Raw genomic sequence first — 16,708 nt, forward strand, 5'->3', positions numbered from 1 at the left:
TTTGAACTGCCAGTAAGACATCATGTCGTGTGGGAAATTAAATATTCACGCCTGGGGCTTGAGATGAAAATCTTTGAATAGTGAACAAATTGAGAGTGTGGGAATAGATATAAATATCCAAAGAGTATAGTTAGAGAAGGTGTGTGTGGAGGAGCCAGTGGGGCTTCCAATCCAGGTGGACAGAGAGTTCATGCTTTGAGCCCCCTCCCCCCAAATAAAAGGAAGGAGAAGAAAAGAGAGGGAGAAAGAGAGAAGCGTAAAGTGACTGCAGAGCTGAAAACAGAGGCCCGGAGAGCTCTCATCTAGTCCAGGCAGAGACCCGTCAGTTTTAGCTCCTGAGGAGCACTGTGAAATAGAAGTGTCTTGTGTGAGGTGGAGAGGGGTGCCAGGTTGACTGCTTAAAATGAGAGAAATCAAGCAATAGGCAGACAGACTCCTATTCAAGATGAGCCTCTGGACCAAACCTCCAAAACTAATGAAGAAAATTAATGTTACAAAGAGAGCCTTCAAAAACAATGACAATTGAATTCACTCTAATTAAAATGAAAATAGTATTTTGAAAATGAATTTAAAACAACTGTTTAGGGTCTTTCAGGAATATGTTTGACTGTGAGATTCAAAATAACAGTGGCTCACACAAAACAAGAATTAAGTGGTCTTCTATGAATAAATTCTGAGCCTGTATTAAGTCCTCTGGAACCTAGCTTAATCCAGCTAATCACTATCTCAATGCTTGGATTATAGCCTCATAGTCCAAGGTGATAGCTAGAGCTCCAGCCATTACATCTGCATTCCAGGCCACAGGATGGTAAAAGGGTATATATCAGCTGTCTTTTAAAGAAGTTTTCAGGAAGATGATGCATGACACTTCCAGCTCCACTCTATCGGCCAGAACTTAGCCAGAGGAGAAGTCAAGAAATGTATTCTGTTATTACAGATAGCTAGGCACTCAATTGGAAGGACTGATGCTAAAGCTGAAACTCCAATACTTTGGCCACCTCATGCGACAAGTTGACTCACTGGAAAAGACTCTGATGCTGGGAAAGGTTGGGGGTGGGAGGAGAAGGGGACGACAGAGAATGAGATGGCTGGATGGCATCACCGACTCTGTGGACATGAGTTTGAGTGAACTCCGGGAGTTGGTGATGGACAGGGAGGCCTGGCGTGCTGTGATTCATGGGGTCGCGGAGAGTCGGACACGACTGAGGGACTGAACTGAACTGAACTGAACTGAGGCACTCAGTTATAATCCAGGGGTTCTGTTACTGTGGATGAAAGGGATAACATATCATTAACAGTCACAGCTTTGGGATCTTCAAAGAAAAAATAAGGATAACATACATTAAGAAGAATAAGACTAGCATTTTTTGTTTGAATTTAAAACCTCTCTCTTAGAAAGATAGTGTTAAGAGAGTGAGTAAACAGGCCACAGACTAGGAGAAAGTATTTGTAAGTCATATTTTGATAAAGGAATTATATCCAAAATGCATTAAAAAAACTCTTGTGCACGTGGGCTAAGTTGCTTCTGACTGTTGTGTCTGACTGTTTGTGACTCTGGACCGCCAGGCTCCTCTGTCCATGGCATTCTCTAGGCAAGAATAGTGGAGTGGGTTGCCAAGCCTTCCTCCAGGGAATCTCCCCAACCCACAGATCCAACCCACGTGTCTTATGTGTCCTGCATTGGCAGGTGGGTCCTTGAATACTAGCGCCACCTGGGAAGGCCATTTAAGACTCTCAGAACTCAACAGTAAGAAAAAAAATAATCCACTATTTTAAAAATGGGCAAAAGATTTGAATAGACACTTCACCAAAGAAGATATGCAACTGACAAATGAGTGCCCAAAAAGATACTCAAGTGTCATTAGTCATCAGAAAAATGCAAATTAAAACCACAATGAATATTGCTTCATACCTGTCAAAATGGCTAAAACAAAAAAGCTAGTTCATCCAAGTATTGGCAAGGATCTGGATCAACTGGAAATCCCACATACAACTGACGGGAATATAAAATGGTGCAACCACTTTGGAAAACAGTTTAGCAATTTCTTAAAAGTTGAACATATTCTTACCATGTGTCCCAGCAATTCCACCTCTAAGTATCTGCCCGAGAGAAATAAACGTATGTATTTATATAAACACAGGTGTAGAGAACGCACGTGTGGACATGGTGGGGAAGCGGGGAGGCACGAACTGGGGAGTAGGATTGGCAGACACAGCATACTGCGTGTAAAACGGCTAGCTAGCAGAAGGCTGCTGGATAGCGCAGGGAGTGCACCTCGGAGCTCGGTGAGGACCTAGAGGGGCGGGTGGGGAGGGGATGAAGGTGCAAGAGGGAGACAGTATATGTATACATATGGCTGACTCACTTCATTGAGCAGTAGAAAGTAACAGAATATTGAAAAGCAATTATACTCCAATAAAAGAAAAAGATTCGCTAGTGATGTCTCTTAGCAGCATTATTTGTAATAGCCAAAAGTAGCCACAACCCAAATGTCCAGCAATACGTAGACTTTAAAAAAAATAGTGACACATCCAAGCAATGGAATACAGCACTCACCGATACAAAGAAATCAACTCTGGTACACACACCGGTAGGAACGAATCTCAAACTAATCGTGCGGGGTGAAAGAAGGCAGACATGCCTTCCATGATTCTATTTGTGTCAAGTTATGGGCCATGCAGAGTAATTTGTAGTGAGGGAAAGCGGCTCCCTGGTTGCCTGTGGAACTGCGAACGGGAGATTTGGAGAGAGGCAAGAGTGAGGGATCACAGAGGCCTCGGGAGTTCCTAGGGGTGATGGATGTGTTTATTATCTTGGCTGTGACATATATGTTTGTCAAAATTTATCACATGGCATATTATATGTTAATTATATTTCAATAAAGCTGTTAGAAAAAGAAGGAGCACAGCATTATGAAACAAAAGGAGGCAGGATAAGAAAAGGTGAGTGAGAAAACGATCCGATTGAAGTTTCTGGGCATGAACAATATTAATTGCATTAAAAGTCTTTGAAAAAGGAGGGAAAGAAAGGAACAACGTCAGTAGTCATAAACTCTGGAATGAACATGGTCAAAGAGAGAATGGGTGAGGTGGAAGAGCATTCCAAGAAATTTTCTGAGAACGTCACCCAGAAAGACATAGAGGTAGAATTATGAAAGAGTAGTTGTAAGACCTGGAGAACAGACTGGGTTCCCACCATATGTGTTTAATGCAAATTCTGCAAGAAGAGACTAAAGAAAACGACTGAGAAGCTGTACTCAAAACCATAATAGCTCAGAATTTTCCAGAGTTGAAAAGGAGGTATAAATCCTGATCAAGTAATATGCTTGACAAGTAATGAGAATTTTAAAAAGTAAATCTCCACTTTAAAACCACATAGTGAAACTGCAGAAAATCAAGCATAAAGAGGAAGTCTTAGAATTTACTGTAGACGGATTACCCAGAAAAGAGCAACATAGACTAATAGCAGGTTGCTTAAGAGCCTATGGCAGCCTTTTTGGCAGTCTTTATTTTCTGAAACAAAATAAACTTCATCTGTCTAGAATTCCATATCCAGCTGAACTGTGATTCAAAAATGGTGATGAAATAAAGACAGTTTTATGGAAGATGAAGGGGTCCACCCCCAACCCTGAGGTTCTTGAATGTTTAGAGACTGGGGAGAGGAAGGGCCCTCTGGAATCACGCATGCCCGGTCATCTGGTGTCAGCCTCTGTCTCCCGCGGAAACCGTAGGCAGAGAAGAACGCCTGAATTCAACTGCTGTTGCAATGTGGTGTTCTTGGCAATGCCACTTGTTGGCATGTGCTGGGTATTCCTTCAAGGCAGAGGAGGCAGATGGGATCCCTGCCCAGCTCTGGGTCAGTCCTGCAGCAATGGGGGCTTTGTAGGGGGGCCACAGGGAGGGTTCTGGGTGGTGGCCTTGGGCCCTGGTCTGGGGAGGAGGCTGGGACTCAAGGGCCCACCCCTCAAAGATGCCCATTTCTAGACTCTCTCTCTGTATTCCAGATTGTGGACAAAAACAACCGTTACAAGTCCATAGATGGGTCAGACGAGACTAAAGCCAACTGGATGAGGTGAGTCCCGCTCTCTGCTGATTTCCCAGGAGCCTTGTCCAAACTCTGGAAAGGAGACCAAGGGAACACATTGGCCCTTTAGGGTCTCCAGTGGTAGAAGTCCCTGAAGGCCCCTGGACTGCTCTTGGCAGGAACATGTCTAGCTCTGGGGGACCAACCCTCTGACTCCCCCAGGATTCCATCAGGGGATCTGGAGGAGGCCTGTGGCCAGACCAGTCATTTACGGGGACACACATGTCAGTGTTTCTGGAGGCCCCAGGCCCCAGCCTGCTGGCATTCTTGCATGGAGGTGGGGGATGTCCCTGGACTGTGGCACCTCTCGCAGGCAAACTCCGGCTGGATGGGGTGCAGGAAACATCACAGTGCAGCTCCCAGCCATTGTTTAAAAGGCCCCCAGGGAAAAGGGCACAGTCTCTAGCTCAGTTTTTGATTGTTAGAGTGATTTTGTCTATTGCTGGGGACAGAAGTTTGCACCAGAAGGATCCTTCACTGCCACCCAGAGCGAGCAGGAGACTGGCCCAGGGTAACCCAGAGGCAGCTGCGCCGAGCTTTCCTTTGGGTTCTATGCTGCTGGCTTGTGTGTTGTGCCTGGGATTTTGGGGGGGGGGGTTGCCCTGCCCGATGGCATCAGCGGGCAGTATGGGAGGTCAGTCTTGCCTCATTGCCTCCTTGGTGGCCTGTTTTTGGGATTCAGGAGCCGTGAAGGGGCTAGTAGCTGGGTTGTGAGGGCTGAACCCAAGGCAGTACCACACCATGGATCGGGCCCTCTGTCAGGGTTTATGCAGTTTTGTGCCCTGTGGGGTTGGGGGCTGGAGGGTAGAGGAGAGATCATGCTTGGAGGGAGGGCAGTTAGGGCCTCCCTAAGGGGAGTCTGCTGGATTTAAACCCTGAGACTTGCCAAGCAAATGCAGAGAAACTGGTTTGAGGTGGGGAGGTTGTGGTGAGTTGTCTGGTCCCCTTCCCCTGGGCCCCACTGCCCACGGGTCTCCCACCTGAGGCCGGCTGGCAGCCGGGCGGCTGTGGACACTCTCCGGGACACTTAAGGATTCGCCTCCTGATCTGTCGGAGCTGCTGTCCTCATTGCGATTGAACAGGTGCAGAAGTGGAAACACTGAGAACAGGCAGGCCCCAGTCTGGTGCCGTGGGGACCTGCCCCCTTTCACACAGTCAGGTCAGCTGTGCCCTGAAAGTGGCTCCAAGAAGGTGGGTGGGCATCTCTGGCTGCCCTCTTCTCCCCGATCACTGGGTGCAGGTCAGCTGAGCATGTGCAGCTCAGCCCTTATTCCTGAGCACCTACAGTGAGTCAGAGCCTGTACCAGGCGTCCTAGATGGATGGACCCAGCCCTGCTCCCCTGGCCCTCCCAGGACTCACACCTTCTGCCATGGAAACCACTTTTTCTAATGAGGTTGTTCCGAGGAAGTGGGGACGATGTGCTGTGGGGTCTCAGATGAAAGCGAGGGTGGGGAGAGCCTTTGAGCTGGGCCTTCAGGGGAGGCATTTGAGGGTACCTGAGAACAAAGACTCAGAAGTGGGGAGTGGGGACCAGGTGTCCAGCAGGCGATCAGATGGACTGCATGACCCAGACCCCTGGCCTGTGGCTCTGGCCTGGCTTTAGGCAAACAAAGGAGAGTGTGTTTGAGCGCGGTCTGGGTCAGGCCTTTCTACACTGAAGCCTTGGCCAGGAGAGCTGATTCAGTTCCGCTCTTCCATGAATCTCTGATCTTTCAGTATGGGGACAAGGCTTTGCCATCACTGCAGAGAAGGGGATTCATCGCCTGTGCTAACTGAGTGGTCATCTGGCACTCCCGCGATTCTGACTTTATCAGGCTGGGACTGAGCCCAGGGCGTCGGTAGTTTGTAAAGCTCTCTGGAGTGATTCTGATGCGCTGCTGGGGTTGAGAAGCACTGCTCTGCTCTGATCTTCATGCTCCAGTGGTAAAGTGAGGCCCAAAGCAGAGCAGGGTCAAGATGATGTGGTCAGCGGCAGAACAGGACTGGAACCCATCTCTGGGCATCTAGGCCAGTGCCCAAGGGACCAGGCCAAGCCTGGCTTCCTAGGCCTCGTGTGGGTGGGTTCTGCTACTGCTGCCTTGCTGGCCTGGGGTCTGTCCTGTTCCTGCTCCAGGACCCATTCTGATCCAAGATGGTGCCAGGGTGGCCCACAGCTGGCGGGCCCTCATCTCATTAGAGACTCAAGGGGGAGGCTGGGGATGGGTCTATGGTTTATTGCCGGGGAGATAGCCCTCTGGTGGTTTCTGGGTTGAGGGGGAAGCCAATTCATCCTGGGACCCTCTTCTTCCCCCTTAATGTACGGCTTCCATTTGTACAGCTCCTTCTAATTTGAGGACACATTCACTAGCTTAGAAGAAGATCGAGTGGAGTTGGTTAATTTTCTCAAAACCTAAGTTTAGGCCAGGAATATAATGGACACCCACTTGTTGACTCTGTGGCAGCCCCACGCTGGGTACTCTGCATTCATGAGATCGGTGGTCCACAACCCTGCAGGGGCTCTTTTTGTCTCCTCGAGGCAGTGTGTTGAGACGTTTTTGGTTGTCACAACTCTGCAGGTGAATGCTGCTGGTTTCTGTCGAGCAGAAACCAGGAATGCTGGTAAATATCCTACATTGTCCAGAATGCCCTCTCCCCCACCAGCAAAGAATTTCTGATCCTAAATGCCAGTAGTGGTGAGATTAAGAAGCCCTAAACAGACTCCTGGCAGCCCTTGTAGGTGGCACTGGGGGGAGGGTGGGGAATGAGGTTTGCATAGGAAACTCAGCTTCTAATCCAAAGTCTGTCTGAGTGCAAGGCCCAGGCCCCGGCCACTGTCTTGGCTGGGTGACAAAGCCTCCTCCTTCTTCTTCTGCCACTTGGGCTGTGGTATTCTGGGTGGGTGGAGTGGGGAGACAAAGGCTGAAGGATCTTTGCGCCCTGTCCCTTGCTGTGGCTTTGGCAGCAGCCAGAAGGAGTAAATCGGACTCCAGGTCTCCTATCATACTCTAGGATGCTCTCTTGAGTGGATCTTTGGGACCATGGGCATGAGATAAAGGGTAGACAGAACCACACTGTGGGAAAGAATGAGTCGCAGGGCCAGAGCAGGTGCCAAGCCAGGGGGGTAAGGGCTGTGCTGTGCCTGTGGCTGAGGACCCTCTGTACAGATGGAAGCAAAGGTCCTTCCTGGTCCATCAAAGTGGACCCTGTCTCCCAGTGGGTGCTCAGGGTCTCCTCACACTCTACCCAGGAGCTGCCAGGAAGGAGCTGCTGCCAGCGCTGCAGTGGAGTGGTGGCTGGGACAAGGGGGAGCCTGCCCACACCCAAAGGTGGGGACCTGGGAGACTAGGAAGGGTAAGAGACCCACGGGGGTGAAGAACAAGCTTTCTGTGACCACGCCTTAATCGTGGGCGTCACCAGCACACGGCCACACCCCTCGGAAGCCCACTGTAAATAGTCTCCCTGTTGAAAGAATGTTCCAGCAAGCCCGTGGGCTCCCTCTGTTCCGTTCAGTCGCTCAGTCGTGTCCGACTTTTTGCGACCCCGTGCACAGTAGCCTACCAGGCCCATGGGATTCTCCAGGCAAGAATACTGGAGTGGGTTACCATTTCCTTCTCCAGGGGATCTTCCCGACCCAGGGATCGAACCCGGGTCTCCCGCATTGGAGGCAGACGCTTTAACCTCTGAGCCATAGGTCTGTGCAAACATCGCTGTGTTCTGGCTGTGGCCTCGTCCTAACCCCAGTAAGGATCCTTCATGCCTGTCGAGGGCTTTAAAGCTCTTTACATCAGCGTGCTTGTCCCCCCTCGGTAACAACCCCTGGTTCCAGGATGGGGAGAAGGGGGCCAGGGAGGCTGCCGAGCTGCCCTGGCTCCTCGCAGCTAGTCAGAGGCCAGGCGGACCCGAAACAGAAGGCGTCCGGCTCCTCTGCACTCCCGTCGCACGCGCCGCGGCTCCTGCTGCCCCCCAAGCGGCAGTGCCAGGGGCCTGGCGCCAGGAGCAGGGTGTGGTGGTGGTGAGCGGCGAGGGCGCCCGGGCGCCTCCTGGCTCCTCGGCTGGGGGCCGGCACTTAGGAAGGAGGAGGCCCGCCGCGCTGACGGTCATTTACCCCATTGTGCTTTGTGGGATATTCAACCCAAGGAACGTGGTGCCCCTGGCCGAGCGTAAGCGGAAGCCCAAGTTCTCCAAGGAGGAGCTGGACATTCTGGTCACCGAGGTGACCCACCACGAAGCGGTTCTCTTTGGGAGGGAGACCATGCGGCTGTCGCACGCCGACAGGGACAAGATTTGGGAAGGCATAGCTCGGAAAATCACCTCCGTCAGCCAGGTCCCGCGCTCTGTCAAGGACATTAAGCACAGATGGGATGACATGAAACGGAGGACCAAGGACAAGCTGGCCTTCATGCAGCAGTCCCTGTCGGGCCCCGGGGCCGGGGGCCGAGCCCCCACCATCGTGCTCACTGCCCACGAGAGGGCCATCGAGTCGGCGCTGCTCACGGCCCGGTCCGGGCACGGCTTCCCCAGGGCGGAACTCGACGGCACGGACAGCCCTTCCACCAGCTGTGAGTACCGCCCGCCTGCCCGCCCCGCGCGCACCCGCGCGCCCCTTGCCAGCCTCCCGCTCACTCCTGGCGATGGCCCCTCACCTGCCCTCTCTCTCTTTCCTGTTCCTTCTGCCTCGCCCGGCCCTTCCTCCCTTCCTTCCTTCTCCCACTTCCGTCCTCCCCCTGCCCGTTTCCCTTCATTCTAGAATATGTCCTCAACATGATGCTGGGAGCTGGGAAGACAGAGTTGAGTCTAAAACCTCTCCAGCCCTGCTCTCGGGAAGTTCCTTAGACTCGTGAGAATAAGAACCCTTTCATTAAACAGTTGCAGGAGGAAATGCGTAAAGAAGGATCGGTAGATGAATACAGGAAGTCCTGAGAGCAGAGCTGACTTGGTGGGCCTGCGACCTGACTCCCCCAAGGGCTGGGAGCTGGGCTGACTGCTGTTGTGCTCTCGCCTTCCTGAAACTCAGACTAAGTTTTTGAAGCAAGCACCCGCATTTTCCTGTTGGGTTCAGCCCTGCAGATTAGAGAGCAGCCGGTGGTGGCCTGAGAGCAGGTGTGGACTGGCTTTGAAAGCCCCGGGGAGAGACAGTTGAATGGAGACGAAGGGTGGGGAAGAGTTAACCCGGCGGGTGTGCGCGGGGCGCAGCGCAGGGGAGGGGAGGAGGGCCTCGCAGGCAGAACAGCATGTACGAGGCCCCGCATCGGGAAGGCGCTTGGCACGTTCCAGGAGCAGAGAGGAGCCAGGGAAGCCCCGTGCAGCAGGCGAGGGGGGAGGGGCGTCAGAGGAAGCCGGCCAAGTCCCGGCCCCGAAGCTCCGGCGTGTCTGTGTGCCTGTTCCCAGGGTCTTTGTTTCTGCGATTTCCGCGGGCCCTCTGCGGTGCCTTGCTGCCTGCTTTTCTTTGTGCCCTCTGCCTCTTTCTGCCAGCCCCAAGGCTCTCTCTAAGATCCCTCTCTCTGCGCTCTGGTTCCTCTCCCCATGGCCCCCTCCACCTCTTCTTCTCCCTCAGCGTTTCTTCCTTTTTTCCCCTCTGCTTCTTACAGCTCAGGATGAACGCTGAGGCCAGGGGCCGGGTGGGTGTGGAATCTCCCGACCTAGACGCGGCGGCCGTCCTTTGGGGCTGTAGTTCTTAGCACTCACCAGAAGGGGGAGCGCTCGAGCCCCCCCCACCTTGCTGGGGCTGCCACACCCTTTCAGCTCTGCTTCTGCACACATCTGCCCCCACCTGAGGTCCCAGCTGGAGGCCCTCCGGCTTCCCAGTGACCAACAGGGCAGGAGGGCTCCAGGGATGCCAGCCGGGTCAGCCCGGGGGAAGATGGTTCACAGAGACCCAGCCTTCCCTTCCCAGGCCCCCTACTGCAGGGAACGTGCTAATTTCCTGTCTGGCCTGGGGCCGGTGGGGTGGGGGGTGGGGGGTGTGTTCCTGACAGGAGACCATTCAGAGTCAGCTATTAAGAACTAAGGAAGAAGCAGAACACTCTCCAGTCTGACCTCCCTGTCGTCCAGATGAAGCTAAGCTTTGTCTGAAACTAAGCTTCAGACAGAGGTGGTCTCAGGACTAGATTCAGAATAGGGATTCGAACCTGGGTCTGCCAGGTCTCCGAGAATCCCAGGTCCCAAGTTTCAGGACGATGCTACCAAATTATGAGAAGAAAGGGGCTATCTAGGTGAATTCTGTTTCTTAAATTCCGTCTTGCTCATCCTCTGTCTCCCCGAGACTGAAGGTGATGAGATTACCAAACATTACGTGAGCTGGGCAGGGGGCCCAGGACCCCTCCACCGCAGGCGGAATGGGCCCTCCTTTTTCCAGCTGCTGCGGCTCTTGGCCAGGGGCTGGGTGGGACGAGGCCCTGAAAGGGAGGGAGCGACGTCACCATAGTCATCCTGCTCCTTCCAGCCCCCCCGACAAAGTGGGAGTCCACCAAGTGGGGGTCTACGAGGCACTCGGCTCTCCACCATGCTGGCCCTAAGGAGACGCCAGGACCCTTGGGAGGCACGCGGCCCAGGGCAACCTGAATCTGTCTTCCTGTCACCTTCCCTGGGTTGGTTCTGAATTCAGCCCCCCGCCCCATGTTCAGGCAGAGAAATGTGCCTGTCTGAAGGGTCAGCCTGTATGTTTTTCACTCTTGCTATGGGAATTAGCTCAGCACAACCTTGGTCACGAGAGAGCCGCCGAGATCTGAGTGTGCAGGGCTGCGCGGAGCGGTCTGTCTGATTCTCCCTGTGTGCACATCCGGTGTTCCTGGGTAGATGGGATGTGTCTGCTCTGGGAGCCCGCCTGGGGGCCCCGAGGGGGCAGCAGGGCTGGTCGTCCAGGTAGATCTGCTCCGCCCTATCTGGACTTGTCTGTCCCAGCACCTCCTTTCTCCAGTCTGTCAGCTTCCCCCACCATGACCAAAAGTGGCAGATTCCAGCAAGGCCACAAGGTGGCCGCAAGCGACTCAGAGACGGCCGCGTGGAGGCTGGAACTCGGGCGGTGGCCAAGAGCATCATAGTACCTTTCTGGCAGGTGTAGAGCCTTGCAGAGCACCTTTCTTCTGTCCTGTTGTGTAGTCTCAACAGCCCTGCTAGACGGGCAAGAGGTTAGGGAGGTAGGTAGAGCAGTTGTTATCTTTGCTTTGAGAAACTGAGCTGCAGAGAGAGGAAGTGAGCCCGTGGGTTGACATGTCGTCACTGGGACCACGGTCCCTCTAGTGTCGCTGTGCCTGTGATAGGAAGGGGGCCTGGGGTCTGGGGGTGTTTATGCTCACCTGACTCCCTGGAGTGCTTGGCCCAAATACCCTGAGGACCTAGGGAGCAGATACTTTTCCACGGCTGGATGGGGAACGAACAGAGGCCAAACTAGACAGAGGGGTAGCAGGGTGGGGGAAGCTAGGTAACTTTGCCGGTGGGCGGGGTGTGTCCAAGCCCAGTGCTGCCGTCTTTCTCCGGGTTGTAATCATTCGCCCTTCTTTGTTTCTTTATCCCCCAAGATGATGAAGATGAGGAAACCCCGGGGCCCTCGAGGCAGCCACTGCGGGTGCCCCTGCGGCCTTCGCCAGAGGAAGAGGCCTGCCTGGCCAGACCCACCCTGCTCCGTTCCTCCTCCTCCTCCGACCAGTCTGAGACGGTGGGCCCCAAGCCGGAGGCCCTGCCCCGGCCCTCGCCCCAGGCTGCCTGCAGGACCCCTCGGCCGCACCCCAGCCCGCCCAGCACAGGCCTGGACTGGCAGCTCCTCCATGCCCACGCCCAGCAGACTGAGGTGTTCCGGCAGTTCTGCCAGGAGCTGGTGACCGTGCACCGGGACTTGGCAAGCAGCATGCAGGCCATCGGCCAGGCCATGGCCGAGCTGACCGGCCGCGTCAGCCAGGCGTGCCAGGCACTGATGGAGATCCGGGATGGCGTTCAGGCATCTCAGCGGGGGCCTGTCGGGGCCGCCCCCGTGGGCCCCGCCCCCCCAGCCGAGGCTCACCCGGTGGAGCCCCGAGAGGCGCCCCCGGTACCAGCTCCAGCACGGACTACCAGGTCTCGGAAGAGAAAGCACAATTTCTAAGCCGGCCAGTTGGCACTGGGAGGAAGAAGGCTGGAGGAAGGGCGTCTGGCCTTGAGACGGGGGCCAGCCTCTCGCATCCACCGTCGATGAGCTTGAAGGGTGCGGGGGGACTGCCGTCTCCTCACTGAACACACGTGGGCGGCCCTGGGCTCAGCCCGGCTCCCTCACCTTTGGTAGGTGCTCAAGATGCAGGAAGACTGCCTGCTCAATGCTTGCTTGGCCTGGAAGGTCAGCCTCCTCTTGGTCTGCATCCCGCGGCAGCAGGCCTTGCAGGAAAGGGGGCTGCAAGAGCATCTCAGTGGAATCCTGCTCTCCATCCTCAGGGCTGCTGTACCAGCCTCCCAGGCCCTGATCCTGCTGCTTTGGGGTGGGGAGGCTGGGGGAGGGCGGCGAGGCCTGCGGATGGGCCGACAGAGCTCAGCCCCTCCGGGAGGGAGGGGTCTGCCCTCCCCTCCCCCAGGGCTCTGAGCCCCGGTGGGTGGCGCCCCTGCCTTGGCCTTCTGCTTGCCCTCCGTGCGTGCGCACACGCGCACGCGCGCGTGTGCTCAGCTGCCGTGCTTGCCTTTTGTGGGGCGGGGAGGAGAGCCAGGCGACGTCAGAGGAAGGGGAAGACCCGACCTGGCGATCTTAGAGCACTTTACACTTCTCCGAGCGTGTGAGCTCGGTGGGTCCTCAGGACAGAGCGGGAGAGGCAGCCGAGGCTGGTGTTACGCTCGTCATTACCACCATCCTCATCTGCATTTCATAGATGACAAATGAAACAGCATCCTCTACTCTGGGGTGAGGGCAGAACCGGAAGTCGGACCTGTGGATTTTTCCAGCTCCCCTGTCAGAGGCCAGATCTGGACTTGAGAGGGGTGTTACTCCTTTCCTGCCCCTGCCAAGCCCTCTGGGTATTGAGTGGGAGGCAACAGCAGCATTTAGGATGTGAGTCCACCCCCTGCCCTTCCACCTACCCCTCCCTCCACACACCCCCACCCCGACCCCGACACTAAGGCTGACAGCCAGTGGCTGGGAAGAAGTAGGGTCCAAATCTCAGGATCTAGAAGGCAACCCCTCCCCTGGCTTCTAAAAGAACCCAGAACCCAGCAGGGCTCCCGTCCCGTTCCAGGTTCCAGCATGCCATGCCTCCGCTTGCTTGGGCTGCCTATGCATTAGCTACACACATCTCAAAGCTTCGTGTTTGGTTCTGGAGTGTGGGGAGAGAGCCGGGTTCTTCGAGTTAGGGAGGGAGTTCGGGTGGGGGTGTGGCAGTTGCCAGCTTATCTCTGTGTCCTCTTTGCTCCCTGGCTGGAGGCTGCCATATATCCCCAGCCCTCCATCCTTCCACACCAGCCCCCTAGAGCCAGAGTGGGGGCTGGGAGGATCGCTGTGCCCAGTGCCTGCCTTGGCCGTTCCTGGAGTGCTGCTTCTAAACCCAGCCCGAGCTTTGCCCCGTGTTGGGAGAATGGAGGGCAACTGCAGTGTCCTGGGCTCCTTCTCCCATTCTGTGGTCCTTTGGGGGTTCCTGATCCCCAAAAGTGAACTCTGCCCTGTCTGACAGCCCGATGGCTTGACTATATTGCCTGGCATTGCCCCACCCTCTGATGCTGGAATCAAAGATTGCCTTCCCAAGTATTTTTGTTAAGATGGCAATAAAAAGAATTGATCTCACACTTGGAACACACTTGGTCTCCAGCATCTTTCTTTGGTGTATATTCTCTTTCTTCGCTTCCTGTGAAAACCTCAAGGCCCCAAAGCAAGGGTTAGATGACCGAGGAAAAACGTGTTAGTGAGAGGCGCTCAAGTGCCCCTGGCATTTTCCAGGTCCCATCAGCTTTCAGACGCCCTGTGTTCAGTACCCTTAGAGGAAAGGAAAGGAATTGATGAGCTGAGGGAGGCAAAGTATCCACATAAGAAATCGTTTCACTGTGTTTAATTTCTCTGCTCATCAAAAGTGAGATGTTGCTCAATGGATTTTACCTTTTGTCCGCTAAAAGTATGTTAGGGGTCCTGGGGGGAAAAGCCCCACCATTTCTGGCAGGAGACTCTGGAAGGGTCGCGGGCTGTCCCTTTGCCAGGGTACCTCAGGGCCCACTCTGAGACACTCACTTTTTTTGCTCACGTGCCCACTGATCTGGGTGTCTGACTGGCACAGGTAAAGCCCTGCTCACCTAGTTCTGAGGCTTCTCATGAAGTGACTTCCCCTGGCTCCCCTGGGGAGTCTCTTCAGCAGGAAAGGGACCCCCTGACCTATGCATTGCCCTGGCTTATTTTCAGTCACAGGGAGAGATTCTCCCAGGCAGGAAATACCCAGGTCCTGACCAAGGATCCATCCACTTGCTGGAAAAGTCCAGCCTGCCTTTGATCTCTTGGAATCTAGGTCCTCCTCTGCTATTCTTGACCAAAAAAGCAGGGTCATGAAAATCAAGATTACCCAATCTCCAGGAGATGCAAAGATGCTGTGAAACAAGGCCTGGATGTCTTTCCCACCAAGGTCAAGGTGCTAAGTGGTGACTGGCTGGCCTCTCCCTCTGGTCCTGGGGAGAGAAGAGGGCACGGGGGAAGCAGAAGGGACCCAGAGATGCAGAGACTTGTCGACTTCAGATGGAAAAGTTTTCCACTTCTTTTTCTTGGCTTCAGTGGGAATGTGGGGCTAGTAAGTTAAACAGGAAGGTGAAGCTGGTGCCAGTGGATGGAAATGAATGAACAGCCAGTTTCAGCTTTCAGATAGGGACATCGCTCCTAAGAGGCGTCCAGCCATGCCAAAGGAGGGCTGGCTGGGTGTGTTCTTCTAAAGTCTAGGTGAGGATCTAGCGGGGTGGATGCATGAACCAAAGACCTTCAAAGCCCAGAGACCTTGATGCCCAGCAGAGCACAGAGCCCAGCCTCTCCCTGGCCATTCCTTTCCTATCTCTGCCTCAGGGCCCGGGGCTGCTTCCTTTGCATCCGAGACAGAGCCACTGGGTGGGAGTGTCTGAGCCTGGCCTTTGTCTATCCCCTCCAACAAAATAGATGCCCTGTAGGCTATTTTCTCTCTGGAGTTGAAGCTGATAGTTCATTTCCTGAGCCAGTTAGAAAATACGGTGCACTTGATAAGACACAGTGGCTGAGGTCTGAGGAGTGTTGTCTTAGAGCTTATCCAGCCAATGCCCAAAGTCAGCAAAGAGTTGAGAGTGAAAACAAGCCATTATCACCAAGGAAGTTTCAGGCCAGAACCACCCCACCACCATCACCACCACCACCTCCACCACCCACCCCCTCGATTGCTTCAAAGGGTTTGAAAAACTGTCAAATAAACACTAGTATTCATAGATCAGCCTGTGCGGTGCGTTTTCTATCATCCTTCTGACATACTCTGTGCTTCCAGCCAACGAGGTAGTGACCTGGAAACAACAAATAGGTTTTCACTCCCTGGAAGCCTTCTGTTCCAGGAAGGGCTCTTGTTCACCTGCAGCCCTGTAATGGAACAGGTGTGCTTCTTCAAACAGGGATTGTTGAGTGAGGACAGAGGGATTCTAGGAGTGGATCCAGCCATTTGGGTGTTACCGCAAAATACGTGAAAGTGGGAGACCTGGCTAGAAATAGTTGATGTTGGGACTTAGCTGGCTCCACTTAGCTTTACTTCAAAAACGATATAAACATCTTTTCAGGGGAATGGATTGTTTGTGATTCACTGAGAGCCCCCATGTGTATTGTATTTCAAATGCCAACTTTCAGAACAACCAAGTACAACAGGATGCTGAACCAGTTTTGATCTTTGAAGATACTTTGTGATCTATACAAAGTTTTGGAGCTCTCTTCCTAAATATTTTAACAGTTTATTTAATTGAATATAGTTGATTTACAGCGTTGTGTTGATTTCTACTATGCAGCAAAGTAATTCAGTTATACCTACATATATATGTGTGTATATAGATATACATACTCTTTTTCGTATTTTTTGCCATTATGTTTATCACAGGACATCGATTATAGTTCCCTGTGCTATTCAGTGGGCTTCCCTGGTGGCTCAGCTGGTAAAGAATCCGCCTGCAATGCGGGAGACCTGGGTTCGACCCCTAGGTTGGGAAGATCCCCTGGAGAAGGGAAAGGCTCAGTAGAACCTCTCTTCCTAAGTATTGATTCTAGTATGAGGAGGTAGAAAGGGAAATGGACTTGATTCTTTCTAAACCTTCTGACATCTTCACCAGGTTGCTCTTTGGAATACATCCCTGATCGTTTTGTGTTCATCTACTTTTTTCTGTTCAAGTTGAATGTCAGAGAAAATAATTCTATCTTTTCGAGCCAGATGGCTGTTTAGAAACTGGAAAAAGGAAAGACTGTATAGTTTTTCCCTTGGGCTCTGTGATTCAGGTGATTCTTGTTCGAGCAAAACATGAATGAATGGTTCACCTTCCGCGTCAGGAGTAGAGAACTTTGATCTGCCTGAGTTTGGCTCTGTGCTGACCACTAGGCTGATTAAGTTTGGATGTCAAATCCCAGGCTCTTGCTAAAATGGGGACTGGAAAAAGAGTTTGCACATTCAGAAGAAATCTCACGTATGAAGAAAAGACAGACTCCTACAGTTGGGGAGTTGAGATTATAC

General features: G+C 53.4%; 1 protein-coding gene across 5 annotated transcripts in view; it reads left to right on the plus strand.

Moving 5' to 3' along the window:
* PRDM11 (PR/SET domain 11) overlaps positions 1 to 16,708 on the plus strand; it is an 87,229-nt gene that overhangs the window by 57,226 nt on the left and 13,295 nt on the right. For 4 of the 5 annotated variants that reach the window (XM_055423903.2, XM_055423906.2, XM_088843272.1 and 1 more), the window contains exon 5: positions 4,005 to 4,072. In XM_055423903.2, the coding sequence (XP_055279878.1) occupies positions 4,005 to 4,072 (68 nt within the window). Of the gene's footprint in view, positions 1 to 4,004; positions 4,073 to 8,201; positions 8,624 to 11,581; positions 14,035 to 16,708 lie in introns of those variants that run through there. The other variant, XM_088843271.1, reaches the window with a different exon arrangement.

The sequence above is a fragment of the Moschus berezovskii genome, chromosome 14, assembly GCF_049115385.1.
Source record: "Moschus berezovskii isolate FMDL1 chromosome 14, NW_MosBer_1.0, whole genome shotgun sequence".
NCBI classification, from domain to species: Eukaryota; Metazoa; Chordata; class Mammalia; order Artiodactyla; family Moschidae; genus Moschus; species Moschus berezovskii.